Genomic DNA, 17,783 nt, shown 5'->3' with positions numbered 1-17,783 from the left:
TGTTGCAAGGAAAACTGGCTAAGAGATATAATCCACCTCTCCTGCATTGAAAATTCAAATTGTTTGCTGTTCTTCAACTTCTGGTGTTGAGCAGGCTCAGGAATACGCTCAGAATTTTTACCAGGGTACTTTTTATATAACGCACCAGGGTATAGAAGTCGTTTATCGCCTAAAACATTCCTGGACAACACCCCGAGTACATCCATCAGTTTTAACTCATTCCATCCAGCAGTTCAGCAGTGCATAGACGTCAAACACACAAACAGTATGATATCATTGCGTCAGTGGCGTCCGTTAACACAGACCCCTCTGAGATGAGGGTAGAAGGCCTCCGCGGATTCTGAAATAGTGTTTTTGTTTGCCGAGTTCAAAACTATTATCCCTCAAGGATCACCCAAATGGCAGCCAAACCTGGCAGTGCAAAGTGTGGGAGGCAAAAGCAGGGAAAATGTCTCTTGTAATTAAAATGGGTTGATTACTGAAATAACTACAGGGATAAGGGAAAATAAGACGCTATCAATAAAACGGACAAACCGGGTGGTCAACAGACACAGGTACGGAAGAGGGGTCATGCAAACGTATATATGCAAAGACAAAAATAACCCACTATGGTGCCAAAAAATGGGATTTGCACAACAATGGGTAGTGAGCGAGAGCTTGAGCGAAGGCATGAGCTGGTTTTGGGTCCATTATATGGTGTGCAGGGCTGCTGTCTCTTGTCTCTGTCTCAGCAGCAAACTGCTGTCTCTTTCTAAGCTCTCCACCTCCAAATCTCTTCCTTCTTACCTGCCCTGTGGCTGTCAGCACAAACCACGTGTGCGGCAGGTCGACGACTCCAGGCACTGAGTCGACCTCCACATGGTCCACCTAAAACACCCTGGGTCTCAGTATGACCCTCACTGCCAGTTCATACACCTTGACAGACAAGCATAGCCACACTCACCATCGAAGGTCTGTACCTGCTCACCAGCAGTCCAACCTTGCCCCCACCCTGAGCAGACTCACCTGCCATCCCACACGTTGTACACTCGGAGACCTAACTCACCGGCTTAGGCTTGGCCACCTACGCATACACCAGACCTGGCATTGTTTTGTACCTTGTCAGTCCCAGGCACACCAGAAGGACCCCTGCAGGCTGCATGGTCAAAACGGCCATTCTGCACAACACGGTGGTTGCTTCGCAAACTGCTACTACTTATAGCTTCTCCCCTATTAACTCTCTCTGGTTTATCATGTAGATGGTTTCTTTCCACTGGGGCAGAGTGACATCCACACTGGTGTGATGTCTTCCAGACCATTATTTCAATTCAATCGCCATTCCACTTTCAATTACTGCTCCCGTCTGTGCCCCAAAAATTCCATTCTTTTTATTAAGTCTTGCCCCGAGACTGTGTGTGTGTGTGTGTGTGTGTGTGTGTGTGTGTGTGTGTGTGTGTGCGTGTGTGTGCGTGTGTGTGCGTGTGTGTGCGTGTGTGCGCGTGCGCGCGTGCGTGCGTGCGTGCGTGCGTGCGCACGCGTGCTCCGATGTATTTTCTCTTTAAATTTTACCCCCTGTCTGTTTAAAGAGATTTTTCACCATGAGACAAAAACGATATATCGCATGCTACTGTATCTCAAAACATTATGGATGGATTCGGGCAAAACTTGGTGGACAGGTTTGGTGTGTGACAAGGAGGAATTGATTTGATTTTCATCATTTTCCAAATCCGGATCCGGATATGAGAATTTTTAAAGTTTTTTTAAAGTGATTCTTCACCATGGAGAGATTTGGCCAAAACACAATATGTCGCTGATATTTCAAAAAGTTGTGGACGAGTTATGACAAAACTTGATGGGTGAGTTGAGTAGTTGACAAAAACATAGCTGATTGGATTTTGGTTCAGGTCTGGATCCAGATCCGGCCAATCAGTGGGACGTAAACTGTTCAGCCTGGCGAAGGTATGCACTTCACCGAGTGCCATTTTTGTTTTTTTCTCTGTAACTGCCTGTCCAAACAATGTGAAACGTTAAACAGAGGAGGGACTCCCCATGGAGAATATTTTATTCATAATTCTGATGTCCTATGTCACATGGTATGGCAGCCATATTGGATAAATTGGGAGAAAAAAATGGACATATTTTTTTGTCAAAACCGCTCAACAAAAAAATGTAAACTTGGTATTAGTCATAAACTCCCTTTGGGTAAATAGCGTGATGATGATTACGTCATTGGTGAAGTGGTATTGCAGCCTTGATTGAATGAATCGAAATCCTTTCCGAAAAATCTGAAACTTCATATATTTGATCTATGACCTGATGTGAATGAAGAATTGCACTTATGATGTCATCAGTCACTTGGTCTGGTGGTAATATTGGATTGAAACTCAGAACGTAAAAAAAAAAAATTCTCCAGAACTGCTTAACAGATCGACGCAAAACTTCATACATATGATCGATGGTACTCCCCACTAGGCCCCATCCCTGGCTCATCTCTGAGCATGGGCCTATGTCCTCCGCCTTTAAACGGCCTTCCGCCATTTTGTTCATTGTTTTCTGCACAATTAATTTGATAATTAAATCTTTTAAATTTTGCCACAGCCGAACTGTGCTTTGCACTTAAATTAGGATTCTTAATTTTCCTTGGGGTTTTTGTTTGTACATCCCACAACCTGACAACAGATGTCAGATCATGTCAGAAGTGATCATTTTAAATTTGGAGTTATTATATCCCATTTCGGCTGGTGTTGCACAGGGTCGGTGTGGCACAGAGCCGGTGAACCATAGGGCTGATGCGGTATTGGGCTGGAGAATGGCATTGATGTCGTTGAGATGGATGTGAGGGATTGGGAGGTGGCATCCCCATTTCCAATGTAGTCCTCCTGCTCTGCATAACAAAGCAAAGAGGTATGGCGATGAAGAGAGGGATGCTGCCTATCTAAACGTCCGGCTGCAACTGCTGCACAGAGCATCGCTACTGCCCTCTTAAACTTTGGGACCGCCCTCATTCAGGATGAGTCTCTCTCATTATCCACCTACTGGTGTGGGTGTGGCACCTTCATTAGTCCATCCTGCCTATTGAGGCGGGCCGCAAGCGTTCTGCCTTCAGCCTCAGAGTACTGTGGAATACTATATATGAGGCGCCGTGAGGAGGAGTGATGTAAGCGACACCGGCCATTTTGGAGTTAATGCCATAAAGCACTATTTTAACCCTTACCCTATCATCCGAGCCTATCATCATCATCTCATTAAAAAATGTCGCTTACATCACTCCTCTTCGCCGGGCCTCATATCATGGTTTCCTCCAGCTATCACAATTGCCACTTGATGCAATTACTATCTCTTGTCAGCACCACTGACTGATTACTTCCTCCTGCCTGGTCAAGTCATCTTCCATTAAGGTGACAACCCTACTTCATAATTTATGCACTGATGTTGTGAGAAGGTGACCTATATTCTTCCTAAGAACGAAAACTATCCATTACCTCAGGACAGGTTAACCCTTTGGAGATTACCCTGATCATGTGGACCCACGAATCCACCTGACCAACGTGTAGATTCGGACAAAAACCTTTCATTTTTATGTCTGGAATGATATCGCTGAATTACATTCTGCAAGATGCTGGGCTTGCAGCATGTTAAGAATAGAAGATTTACAAACGATTAAGAAATTGGCATTGTGGTTGCCAGTTGATTTGAAGTGATAAAGAAGGAGACCATGAGCAAGTTGGAGACAATGAGATTGTAAAAAGAGAAGGAATGACGACTGCACAAAAAAAAGAAGATACCAGGACCAAAACAGCAGAGAAAGAAGTTGTTTTCACTTTTATTCTTAATGCAGTGTTGATGGCTCCGAGTTAATTCTGAGCTTGATTTGACTTCTCGTTCTGAGTTTAATTTGCACAGAATAAAGCAGTTAAACAACCAAAATAATTATTTATTACCAGCTGTGGTTAAAGTAAAAGTCTTCTGCATCTTTGCCTGGCATGAGACATAAATGGATACTCAACTATAAAATGTTCTAGACTGGGAGTTGCTTGATTCGATCATGATCAAATATTTCACTTTGCATCCTTGTACAGGGTGTGGCGGAAAGATGGGATCGATTTCAGGGTGGAACAATTATGTGGTAATGGTAGGTAATTATTGTTTGTTTGTTTGTTTGTTTTCTTTCCAGCTTATATCAGCCAAACTGGAGATTAAAAAAAATTAATCCTCTGGGATAGCAAATTGGAAATGTGAACAACTAGCATTTGTGGTAGAGCAGTATCTCTTACATTGAGATTCTATGATTTTGGCACAAATATAATTCAGAAGACATTTCCAAGTTTGTGATGCACCCCCAACAAGAAAAGTAATGAACAGATGCGCGGCACGCTTTTGTGAAACAACAAGACAGGACTGCATACCACACTTCAAGCCTATATACTCGGAACTGTTGTGAGGACATCTTCTTGGAAAGCTGATCTCCATATTGTGAGACGTGAATTGGCCTCCAGGTCTCCTGATCTCAGCCCTCCTGATTATTTCCTGTGGGGCATTTAAAAGACAGGGAGTACAGGAACAGACCACACACACTCGGTGAACTGAAAGAATACATTGCAAGTGGAATGCAGGCCATTCTGATGGACATTCTTGTGCAGGTTATGTGAGATGGGTACCAAAACAGCGGAAAGTGTTATCCGCCAAGGGGGCATTTAACTGACATTATTTTCCAAACCTCGTGTATGCTCAAGAAATTTCAAAGGCTGTTCTTTACCAATGTTAATACAGTTCAATGAATAACTTGTATAATTAAAAGATTTTTATTTCAAACGTGACCCATCTTTTTGCCACACTCTGTCGGGGCAAATACACCATTAAGTGCCAAATGCAACTTTAGTGGATTCACCAGTAATTTTTGAAGAGTCTATGACATCTTGCCTTTTTGGGTGTCTCGGCTGTAACATATATATATATATATATATATATATATATATATATATATATATATATATATATATATATATATATATATATATTTCTCCCACAATGGCAAGACGTGGCGGCACTTCACTGGCATTACTGTCAAATTCATTAAGATGCATTTGCAATGTAACAGTGATCTTTTTGAAATGTAAGGATGTAAAAGTGATTATGATTGCATTCTTACTTTTTGAAATTTAAGGATAAGTTTTGTTTCAGCGGGATCAAAAACGAGGCAATGCCAGCGTCAAAAATCTTATGATTAAATAACTGATGAAATTTGAAAAGGATAGGATAAAAACATTCGATTAAAAATAATTTGCACTTTTATTTTAAAAACGATGAAGCCTGGTGTTGGCTTAGTGGTTAGCGTGGCGGCTTGGGATCCCAGGGTCCTGAATTCAAGCCCCGTTGGCTGCTGAATTAACACCAGGGGGTTGACTCAGCCTGTCATCCATCTGAGGTCGGCGAAGTGAGTACCAGTGTACTGGTCCCGGTGTATGCCCCGGTTAGAATAGGTATACCATATCCCTGTGTGTCGTAAGAGGCGACCAGGGTTGGCGTCAGGAAGGGCATCCGGCCATAAAAACATTGCCTCAAGAAAATGCCTAACCCCTGCACAGCAGGGAAAAATGGCTGTAAAAACGGTCATTTTTTTATTTTATTTTAAAAACGATGCATATGTGAGAGCCCGATATGCTTGGCCTACCCTTCCTTTCTCCTTCATTTCCCATCAACACCTTAATGTAGAACTTGCAAATGCCAATGGACACATTTGTTCTCGTACATTGCAAAGCTATAGATAGACTGTCCTTGTTTTAAAATAAAAGCAAAACGGCAGTTATGATTAGTGCATACAGCATTGCTTAAAAAAAAACCCTCCCCTTCCTCTAAACACTGCATAAACAACAGTCCAACACCCCCTCCCCGCTTCCACTTACAAATACCTCATCCCTTTTTATACATAATTTATGTAGATGGCCCCTTGAGTTCTCAAATGTGCTCTGATTCACTTGTGCTGCCTCACTTATAAAACTTATTTGATTGTGGTCAGTAGGTTGGAGGAGGTGGGGGGGGAAGGTGGGGGAGTGGGTGGCGGTTCTTCAGTCCATATAATCTGTAGGATTTTGATCCTCACGTCCAGATGATGAAACGACAAATAAACATGTGCTGTTGCACCTCACTGGAGGGCCTTGCCGCGAGAACCAAACTCATGTGAATGACATAGTGGGTGGTGGCTCAGGTGGATACATTTGAACCAACAACCCTTGCATTCTCTAGCTGATGCTTTGCTACTGCGCACTCACCTGGCAGGGCCTCTCCCCGGCGCCTACCTTGTCAGGGAAGCCTCTCCAACTACAGCAGCCCTGTGCATTCAACCAAGCGTGCCTGTCTCAGCAACGCCCTTTCTCTGTCTGTCCCAACACTGCTTTCTGGTACGGCGCCACAGATCAAGCTTCCCCGTTCTTCAGTCCTTTGCCCGTCACTCCCGCTTTTTATTATTTTTCTTCAATTATTTCCTGCTTCGTTGATGTATTCTTCATTCCCCAACCCAATCCTCTAACCTCCCCATCCCCCACCCCCACCCCCCCCCAGAAAGGTGTATGTTAACTGTGGTCATTTGCTTTTAGGAGGAAGACTGCGTGCCACACTTGTCTTCCTCCACCGTGGCTAATCTAAGGAGAACACAGTTTTTTCTGCCATCACTTTCCCCTTTTCCCTCAGGCTATGCTGTGAGCTGTGCACGCACCACATACACCCTTCCCTACCTTAAGCTTTCTCCTTCACAATTTAAAGGACCCTCACAGCCATAGCAAGTCCCTCTGAGACACCTGCACTCCATAGAGCATGTTCTGTGGCATTGGCTGCATGTTGAAGCTGATGGGGTTCAGCCAGCCACCATCCCAGTCATGCTGCACTGCCCCCATCACTTGTTTCTCCTCTCCTTAGCCTGCATGCCCCTTCTGGGCTATTGCCTGTGTGCGTGTGCGTGTGCGTGTGTGCGTGTGCGTGTGCGTGTGCGTGTGCGTGTGCGTGTGCGTGTGCGTGTGTGTGTGTGTGTTTTGGTTGTGTGCATGCATGCGCATGTATCGTGTTTGTTTGAGCGAATGGATGAAGGGGGTGATTCAGGAACAAATGGGAAGAAGCCTCAGTGTCCATGAAGTAGGAATGGAGTTTATGAGAGCAGGCACAAAGGTGACCGAAGGACAACTTCCTTCACTCTTTTTCGCTGGATGGAGTTAAAGGAGGAAGAAATGTGAGAGTGCTTAATGCCTCTCCTCCATTCCCCTTGCCAGGACAGCCAATCCAGAGGAAGTTGCTGTGAACAGTCAATCCCCTGGGTCTTCCAGTCCCCGGAAAATCCAAACTTTTTCATTTTCACCCCCCAAGCCCAGCAGTCGGCATTCTTCCTCTTCTGATACAGAGTTGAGTCTAACTCCCAAAACCGGTAAGCTTGGCTGATTTTAGCCAGCCCCAGAGTTCTGTGGTGTCTGTCTGCCAGCAATGTTGTCCCTGTTCAACTGCTTCTGCTCTTCCACGTGGTGAACATTTTCCTTTTGGTCGATGCTTGCATGCTCCGCTCCATCCCTTTCCCTTCCCTTTTTCACAACTGCCCAAATGCATCTGCTCATACCTCATCTGGCCTGACGGCAAACTCTTGCAACAAACGGCAAAGTATCCTCTTTTCATCGGAAAAAGAACATCAAAGTAAAATTACAATTGTTTGGTAATATTTTTTTCGGAATGCAGCTGGTTATAAAATAATAACAGCTTCTTCAACATGAGAACAAAAGCAGCTGTTATATTTGTGATATCATTATGTTAAAAACGATCAATTTATTACGTGATCAAATTTGTGATATATTTGTAATTTAACACTGATGGAAACTTCATGCTGCAATATTTGGTTTCAGCAGTTGATGATTTTAAAAGAATCTGTTTCTGGGATGACAGTTGGGAAGCTTCGTGAAAGCAGTTGAAAACATTCTTCCGATGGCTGTTTTTATTTATTTATGTTTTGAAAAGCTAATCAACGTAAAGCACATGCCATTGTTTGATGAACTTATTTTGCCGATTGTTTCCTGTGTTTGCTGCAACCTGTCAGATGGACTTGGTGTGTTCTCCTTAGTATCTGCAGTATATCTTCAAGTGAATTTTCTGTGCTTGCCTTTTCAATTGAGAGATTGATTTCTTAAGTAAGAGAAGAACATTATCGAAGATTGGTCGAATGTAGGAGGCAAATTGATCGATATTGTCAAATAATTAGTTTAGAGGCTGGGTTGGCAGGATAGATGAGATAGATGCACACTCATCTTTGAGGTGTCGAGCATGGATTGAAATCTTGACCCAGCTATAAGCTGACATCCTGGTGTTTTGCAGGCAGAGTGATGCATCAATGTGTTTGCTGCCCCTCAGAATGCCATTGACACTAGATGTCCCATCTGGTAGCAATGGTTGATGGACGCTTAAAGACCTTTCGTGAAGACTAGGCGAGTTTTCGCCAGCACCCTGATCAAGTTCCAATTTCCTGTACGAATTTGTAGGGACACTGCATGTAAAAGGACAACGTCAGAGCAGCACCTCAGTGGTGACGCAATTGGCAGGCTGAATTCAGAATTGATCCCGAGTCAAACATGCATTCGCCAACAACAGTTCAGATGCTCTTACGCCGTGGTCGGTAAAACGAGATAACTTGATATGAGTATCAATGGAGTTGGTAAGGAAGAGTAGCCGTAAATATATTGCTTATTATGTATGTAAAATGGCAGAATTTTTGACCCACCTGTCACCCTTTTATTCCATATATATGCACCTTATTTCCCCCTCCACTTATTCCTACACCTTATTTCCCCCTCCACTTATTCCTACACCTTATTTTCCCCCTCCACTTATTCCTACACCTTATTTTCCCCCTCCACTTATTCCTACACCTTATTTCCCCCTCCACTTATTCCTACACCTTATTTCCCCCTCCACTTATTCCTACACCTTATTTTCCCCCATCCACTTATTCCTACACCTTAGTTCCAAACTGCCCTCTTTTCTTATCTTCTATTTCTCATTCTTTTTCTTCCCTTCCTTTTCTTTTCTCAATTTTAATTCTCTCAACCTGTCCTCCACCATGCCGCTGTTCCTCCACATACATCGCCGTTATAAATTGATCAACCAACCTGATTCCACGAATTCATTTGCAGCATTTTTATTTCCTTTTTGGTGACCTGCTCATGACTGTGTTGTGGGGTGATGCAACTGCCTGTGCAGGTGTTGGTAGTGGAAGTGGCAGTAGGGAAGCCAATCCTGCCAAGACGCTGAGTCGACAGCTCACCCAGACTCCTTTTGATCAGCGGGTGGGTGCAAAACACTTCACCTAATATTTATGCTTTCTTAAAGTATCGTTATCTCTCCAAGGAGATCTTGTTTGGCATATATCCTTTCAAAATATCCAATTGTTATCGGCATGGTGAACTCCTGGCAAGTACTCTGCGAATAAGCATGCAAACTCATTAAATGGCTTCACAGACGCCGTGTCTGTACTTGCACTTTCTCCCTGCATCAATACTAGATGGAGGTTGTGAAACTTCATGAACTGAAACAACCATGTGATACTTGTTATCCCCCATTTTTATTTTTTATTTTTTTTCAACGGGGCGATATTACAATCGGCTTTGTCTGTTTGTTCATCTGTCACGCTATCTCCTCCTAAACGGTTGTGCAGAACTTCACCAAACTTTATAGTTATGATCATCACATGGCAATAAGGTGTAAGAGCAGTATCATTTTTGCCCCCACTCCGTGGGGGCACGGTTGGAGTCAAAAGGTCAAATACCCCAAAAAATACAATTATGGGCACATTTTAAAACATTTTAAAATTAAACTTGGTATGTGCATTCGACATTGGGTGATGCATGAAATATTTAACGCCTTTCTTAGATTCGACCCCCGGTTCATGCCCCAGGAGGTGTGAACTTGGGATAATCGGGATCAAAACATTAAAAAAAAAATTAACTTTCAACTTTCCTTTGGTCTTTCATCTTTCTCTCAACTTTCTTTCAACTTTCAACTTTCCTTTGGTGGAAAGCGTGAGGATTTGCGATGGCGCACCATTGACTCCGCTCTCATTGAGAATGGCTTGGTGTTAACAGCAGTGGAAAAATCAATTGGCTTGTTATAAAGTTTGAACACTTCAGATATGGTATTCTCCTGTTAATGATACTGAAACAAAACTATCAAAACATTTCTGTTCTCTTTATTTATTTTTTTTTCTATTCAGTTCGGAAGATTTTGGGCAGCTCTGCCTTTCACATCATCTTAGAGCCACACCATTGCTTGGTAATGTTCATGTGAAATAGCTTGTACAAGGAAATCAGAAACATGTGGAGGCCATTCAGCCCATCATGCCTGTGTGGCATCAACAACACGACATCATGTCCATGTCAACAATCAAAGTCCTATCCACATCCCCATACCCCTCTATCTCCACAACTTCCAGGTTCCTATCGAATTCCAATTTAAAGTTATCTACTGTTTCTGCTGCCACTACCGTTCAAGGGAGGCCATTCCATGCATTAACTACTCTGAGTGAAAGTCCCCTGCCTTGCTTCCATCTTAACTCTCCTGTTCTTTACTCTCAAGCTATGGCCCCTGGTCCTATCACTGTCTACTCTGTTGAATAACTCATCTGCACTTATTTTATCTATACCTTTCATTATCTTAAACATCTCCATCCTATCTCCTCGTAGCCGCCTCCTTTCTAGTGTATAAATCCCTGTCTCCTTCAGCCGCTCCTCATAGCTGAGTCCAGCTCAGCCCGGAATCGATCAAGTAGCCCTGCGCTGAACCCTCTCTATGGCATCTATGTCCTTACGGAGTTGTGGTGACCAAAACTGCACACAATATTCCAGATGTGGCCCTCACTAAATTCCTGTACAATGCTAACACCACCTCTTTTGATTTATAAATGATCCCCCTCTGAATACAACCAAAAACCCTATTTGCTTTACCTCCAGCTGTCTGGCACTGTGCTGCCTGCTTACCTCCCACATCTATTACCACCCCCAGATCCTTCTCCTGTGTGACACACTCCAAAATACCCCCATTGCATCCTGTAATCTCTATTTTCATTGTTCTTTCCCATCCCCAACACCTTACACTTGCTCAGGTTAAATTCCATCTGCCAATCTTTTGCCCAATAAGCCTGGTGTTGGCTTCGTGGTTAGGGTGGCGGCTTGGGATCCAAAGGTCCTGAGTTCAAGCCCCGTTGGTTGCTGAATTAACACCAGGGGGTTGACTCAGCCTGTCATCCTTCTGAGGTCGGTGAAATGAGTACCAGTGTACTGGTCCCGGTGTATGCCCCGGTTAGAATAGGTGTACCATATCCCTGTGTGTCGTAAGAGGCGACCAGGGTTGGCGGCAGGAAGGGCATCCGGCCATAAAACATTGCCTCAAGAAAAAGCCAACCCCTGTACAGCAGGGAAAAATGGCTGTAAAAACGGTCATTTTTTTTTTTAAATGTTAATCTTTTGCCCAATCCATACAAGTATCAATACTTTCCTGTATCTGAGCACCACCTCCTCTGCTATCCACCTCACCTCCAATCTTTGTGTCATCTCCAAATTTTAAAAGCTTACTCTTTACCCCATTATCCAAATCATTCATGTAAATCATGAATAATAATTGTCCGAGTACTGATTCCTGAGGTACCTCGCTGCTTGCATCCTCCTATTCACAGCCACTCTTTGCTTCCGACCATGAAGCCAGTTTATAATCCAATTAGCTACCTGACCAGCCACTCCACAAGCCCTCACTTTGGCTAACAATGTCCAATGTGGTACCTTATCAAATGCCTTCTTAAAGTCCAGATATACTATGTCAACTGCCTTTCCCTCATCCACCCAATCAGACACTGCTTCATATAACTCTAAAAGATTTGTTAAACAGGAACTACCTTTGGTAAACCCATGCTGACGACCTTTAATTAGTTTGTTTTTATTTAAATGGTTCCTCATCTGGTCCTTAATGTCTCCAACACTTTCCCCACAACTGAAGTTAAACTAACAGGTCTATCGTTTCCCAGTTCTTCTCTGGATCCTTTCTTAAATCATCGTGTTACATTTGCTACTCTCCTTTCCTCCGGTACCTGTCCTGACTCCAGTGAACTATTGAAAGTATCCATTAACATCTCGCTTACCTGCTCAGTCACCTCCATCAATACTCTCGTGTCCATATTGTCTGGACCCGTAGCCTTATCGACTCTTAGATTTCCGAGCTTTTCCTTTACTTCCTCCACTCCAACCTGGATCTTCTGTAGAAGCCTTGATAGATACTCTCAGCTATTGGCAATTCTCCTGACTGTTCTTGTGAAAAAGTTGAGGCAAAATACTTGATTAATAAGCCTGCCATCTCACTTTCATGACTAACCACTCTCCCGTTGCTTTTTCTCATTGTGCCCAAACTGGTCCTAACCTGTTCCTTTCCCCTGATATACTTAAAGAAAACCTTGCTATTATGTTTAATATTCTTAGCCATGTCCTTCTCATACTCTTTTGGCTTGCCGAGTTATTTTCTCAACTTGCCTCTGTTTCCTCTGATAGTGATATAAATCTGCCTCCAGTCCTGTTATTTTAAACTGAATCAAGGACTGCTGTTTCTCCTTTATAGTGTTTCTTATCTCACTGCTGACCGTCACCACCGCCTGACCCCGCTGCACCATCATCACCACCTGACCCCGCTGCACAGTCACCACCACCTGACCCCGCTGCAGTCACCACCGCCTGACCCACTGCACAGTCACCACCGCCTGACCCCACTGCACAGTCACTACCACCTGAGCCCGCTGCGCAGTCACCACCACCTGAGCCCGCTGTGCAGTCACCACCACCTGACCCCTCTGCACCGTCACCACCACCTGACCCCTCTGCAACATCACCACCGCCTGACCCCACTGCACAGTCACCACTGCACGGTCACCACCGCCTGACCCCGCTGCGCGGTCACCACCGCCTGACCCCGCTGCACCGTCACCACCGCCTGACCCCGCTGCACCGTCACCACCGCCTGACCCCGCTGCACCATCACCACCGGCTGACCCCGCTGCACCGTCACCACCGCCTGACCCCGCTGCACCGTCACCACCGCCTGACCCCGCTGCACCGTCACCACCGCCTGACCCCGCTGCACCGTCACCACCGCCTGACCCCGCTGCACCGTCACCACCGCCTGACCCCACTGCACCTTCACCACCGCCTGACCCCGCTTCACCGCTTTACCCCGCTGCACTCTCACCACCGCCTGCCCGTGCTGCACCATCAAAACCGCCTGCCCCCGCTGCACTGTCACCACTTCCAATATCCTCAGCAACCTCACTCCACAACCGTAACCAACTATTATCTTCAAATTTCTCACATTCTGCTACTTGTTGCAAATTATCGATGCATTCCTTCAACCTCGGAATAACCATCCTCAAGTGGGCTATTTCCTCACACTTCCTGCAACAATAAGAACCCTCTGCTTTCCCGTATTGTTGATGTGGCCCACATTGAGCAACTGTCACATTTTATGAGCTCCTCTTCTTTTCTCCTTCAGTCTCTATTTATACCCTTTTTTATACCCATACTCCCAAGGCCCCAATTGACCTAACGCTGAATTTAACACTCAGCCTCCTCCTGCTTCTTTCAATTATCTCACACAAATATCCACTAAAACTGTTATGAACACTATTACAGCTTTTTAAGTGTAGTTCCACAGCCCCTGAAACAAATGAAGATAACAAAAGACGCAAAACAACACACAAAAAAACACTTGTTTTGTTCTGGTCAAGCTTCCCTCTTGCGAATGACAGGAAGTGACGGCCTCACAGTTGTTGTTCACACAGCTTCTTTCAAAGCTCCTCGAGTGAATGGCAACTTTTGGGCTTCTAATTGTTTCCTTGTGAACAATCACCAACGGAGGTCAACAACATCAGAAGTGGATGTCCCTGGCTCATATAACTGACAGAGAAATTTTTTTCTCGAGCTGCAGTTGTTTCTGGTGATGTCTGATTGCATTTCCATAGGGCAGCAAAGGCAGATGTCGTATCAGGGAAGACTTGTTCAGTTCTTGCCAGCAACTAAGCTTGCCCTTGACAGCAAACCTTCCAGTTTGATCTGCTCCAGAAAAAGCATGGAGGCCTGGCAGTGCAGCAATCTTTTCCTCACCGAGTGCATGAATATGAGTGACACTGAGATGACTCGTTTCTTGTTCCCTGTCCCTGTGACAAAGTTGGTGTCTTTGCATAGTCATGAATCTCGTATGATAAATAATCAGAACGAGGACGTCTGTTTCTGGCAACTGTATGTTCAATTCCATAGCTGTTCGATTTACAGCATCTTGGCTGTGTCGGATGATTCTAGTGTCAGCTTCTTCTTGCTAGCTACAGATGTCCTGTACGTCAACATTGTTGGGCATCATATCTTTCCTTGAAGTGACAATGAAGGTCTTGGTTGTCTTCTTGAAGTGGTGCGAGGCTTTCTATGCGAGGTACACAGTTAGTTGGTCTTTCGTCTTTGCGCTTGAAGGGAACTGTTTTGCTGATACCTTCTCTACAGGTGTGTTGTCTTCCACACGATAGACGATGGCTGGCTTGCCACCTTTGCGCCTCTCTTCTGGTCTCCTTCAGTGACATTATGACATCGTAGCAATCAAACACTCGATGCACCTCATCATAGTCTTTGGCCTTGTTGTCCAGTGTGGCTTTGAAATGATCGGCCAGCTCTACACATTTTTTTATCCTTGCTGGCTTTCCCATTCCATGCACCACAGTCATACCATTGATGATGGTGACCTTCCTCTGTGGAAGTTGAACGTCATCGATTGTAACATTCTCTGGCAGCTGAGCACCATCAGTTGCCCAGTCTTTGGGGAGCGCCTCCAGGATGGTCATGAGCTTGCTTTTGTCAATGCATGATAGAAGCGCTCCAGTCATGGAGAACAGAGCTCATGGGAGTGAAGTGAATTCATACTGACCAATGACTTCCTTGAGATTAACCTCTGGTCGGGACCTGCCAAGAATCAGTGTACGGGCAAATGGTGTCCTGTCATCCTTCAGCTCTGCTACTTGATCAACCAGTTTATGCTTCACCATCTTTCTTGCGCTTGTCCATATTTTCAGCTGAACCTTTTTCATTCTCGCCCATATGTGTACCTTATCACGATTGATGTGTTCTTCGACGAAGGTAGCGTACTCCTCCTGGCCAATTCCATATTGGGTGCAGACGTTTTTCTGCACTTCCTCTGACATGACGACTTTGGTGATGATATTCATCAGCTCATCCTCCTCATTTGCCATTGGGTTTGTGGAAGACTTGAAAGTTTTCAGACGAAGGACATTTTCTTCTTGACTCATCCACACCCAAGATATGTAACTCTTATAACTATGAACAATTTTAATATTTATTCTGTCTAGATGAGCACAGGTCATCCTGCATTCTTGATTTTTTTACAGCACATGCGCTGTATACAATTGCACCGACTTTGAAATGTCCCGGGTGTCCCCCCCCCCACGTGCCTCAAGTGAGCCAATGATGGCCGACGGTAGATGGCAGTGCGTAACCTAGACGAAATGGCGACAATTGACGGAAATACCCGAGTATTTCAATGGAAATTTGTGAAACTAATGTGTTATTTATGTGAAAACCATTGAATTTATTGCTTGACGGAAAAAAACCAAGAAACGCTCCCCTCTTATGTACGAACGAACGAAAGACATCATTTCCGCCCACCATGGCATTTCGCGCCGAACGCTGAAAGCTAAGTTCTTCTTATGCCATCATTCTCTTTAATATTAGCCGCACGCTGTATTGAAGGATTTCACTTGCTCTGATATAAATAGACAACTTTTTAGGTTTTATGTCTTTAGAAACACAATTTTTATTCATATTTCCCTGAAGATAACGTGAATATGACATGAAGACAGCTATGTATTCCATATCCTTGCATCAATATGTCACTTAGGTTAGAAACTGAAAGCGGAAATGACAGAAAAGCTGAATTTTGGTTAAAATCACATTTGAACTTTGGATTCGCGTCAAGTTATTGAAAGGTCAACATAAAAAATGGCAACGTCAATCCATCTTGCCAAATTTCTCACATTCTGCTACTTGTTGCAAATTAATGGTTGCCAAAAATTAACGTGCCATGCCTACGGCACCCCAAATCTGCTGTATTGCCCCCCCTCCCCCACTATGAGCGATTCTTCTGAGACGAGCTCAATTTCAACACCACCATACTCGTGGAAAGATAACTATGGATGCTTTCAAAAACAGGAGGGGGTGATAGAATGTGAGAATCCTTTTTAATCATTTCACATAGATTTGAAATTGGAAAGTGAGTGTTCAAGTGGCCAGCAATTGACATGGTGCTGAAATCAGACATCTTTGCTTGGTATTGTCTCCATCGTATGTACATCATGTGACTTAAAATTATGGTTGCAGAAACCTCAGGTTAGGAGCCATCCACATCTTATGTGCACAAATGCGGAATAGGCAAGAGAAGTGATAAATTTAAAGAAAATGATTGTGGGAAAAGGACAGGAAATGACAGGATTTGAGGCAAGCTAGAGTTGGGGAGTTAAGTCAATTGGGAGGAGTTTGGGGTGAGGGTAGTTGTTTGGTCATGGATCATGAAAAATCAAATATTGGGACATATTTGCATCAAAAACGAGAGCGAGGCCGATGGCGCACCATCACAAATGCTTCCCACCGAAAGCAAAGTTGAAAAATGGCTAAAAGTTCCACCAGGAATGACCCAATATCAAATTTGAGCGAAAAAAACATTTCCCCATTTTTGACCCCTGTGACCTAAGTCCCCACCTTTAGGGGTGAAATCCAAAACCAGTGGATAAAATCCATGAACCAGGAGTGAAATCCCCCAAAAATTGTGAAATACTTCATGCGTCCCCTGATGTTGATTGCATATGCAAAGTTTCATTTAAAATGTGCCTGTAAGCATTTTTTGGTATTTGAACTTTTGACCCCCCCCCCTATAGGGCAAGGCCAAATATAGCACTACTCTTGCAACTTTTTGCCATGTGGTGATCATAAGGAGTAATGTGCTTGCAAACCTGGCCAGTGAATGCCAAGACCTCTTCATCAAGAATACCAAGATACCAAGTTTGGTGAATTTCTGCCAAACCGTTTCAGAGGAGATGGACAGACGGACAGATGGACATACAGACAGACAGACAGACAGATGGAAAGAGCCGATTACAATAGACCCCAGTTTTTTTCAAAATGCGTGGGGATAATAAGTTGATGTCCCCAAGGTGATTGAACATGAAAGTTTGTTCTGTTATATCGAAACGAATGATAATGCCATAATTTTGTTACTTGTGTAAATTAACAAAGTGCTTTGCAATTTCTCCTTCTACTTAACTGTTTTTTGGTGGGTGAGCCTTCCATTCTGAGGTTGACAGGTCTGCATAATACAATGTCTTTGGATCATGTATACAGGAGTACCCTTTCTTCACCCTGACATCCTTCCCTCCTGGGTTCTTGGTGCACGTTGCTGGTGTGGTCAGCGCCCGCTCAGTAAAACTACTAGACCGAATATACAACCCAGGTAACAGCTATAGTGGTAACAACTGCAAAAATTGCCTTCCAATTAGTCCAGCAGGCTGCAATCAGCACTAACACTGCTTATGCTGAGCGAACTCATCTTTTTGTTTGACTTTTTCTCCTTTACTTCTGGTGTCTGTTGTCAGCTTTTTAATCATTATATTTTTTTATTAAAGCTACTGATTGACATAAGCTCACAATTCTGAAGATAGATGACAGCCCAAGTATCGTTAATTTATACTCTGGTGTCTT

General features: G+C 44.0%; 1 protein-coding gene across 21 annotated transcripts in view; it reads left to right on the top strand.

Annotated features, from left to right (window-relative positions):
• C2CD5 (C2 calcium dependent domain containing 5) overlaps positions 1-17,783 on the top strand; it is a 196,906-nt gene that overhangs the window by 85,801 nt on the left and 93,322 nt on the right. For 19 of the 21 annotated variants that reach the window (XR_015061579.1, XR_015061571.1, XM_085894741.1 and 16 more), the window contains 3 exons: positions 7,239-7,390; positions 9,205-9,290; positions 17,427-17,535. Coding sequence is in view for 19 of the 21 variants with exons in the window: in XM_085894741.1 (XP_085750867.1) it covers positions 7,239-7,390; positions 9,205-9,290; positions 17,427-17,535 (347 nt within the window). In the remaining 2 variants the exon portion in view is untranslated. Of the gene's footprint in view, positions 1-6,255; positions 6,378-7,238; positions 7,391-9,204; positions 9,291-17,426; positions 17,536-17,783 lie in introns of all 21 variants that reach the window. The other 2 variants (XM_085894854.1, XM_085894835.1) reach the window with 1 other exon arrangement.

The sequence above is a fragment of the Eptatretus burgeri genome, chromosome 1, assembly GCF_056783735.1.
Source record: "Eptatretus burgeri isolate ZD-2024b chromosome 1, Ebu_testis_v1, whole genome shotgun sequence".
In the NCBI taxonomy this organism is placed as follows: domain Eukaryota; kingdom Metazoa; phylum Chordata; class Myxini; order Myxiniformes; family Myxinidae; genus Eptatretus; species Eptatretus burgeri.
This window is presented reverse-complemented; position numbering and strand designations above follow the sequence as displayed.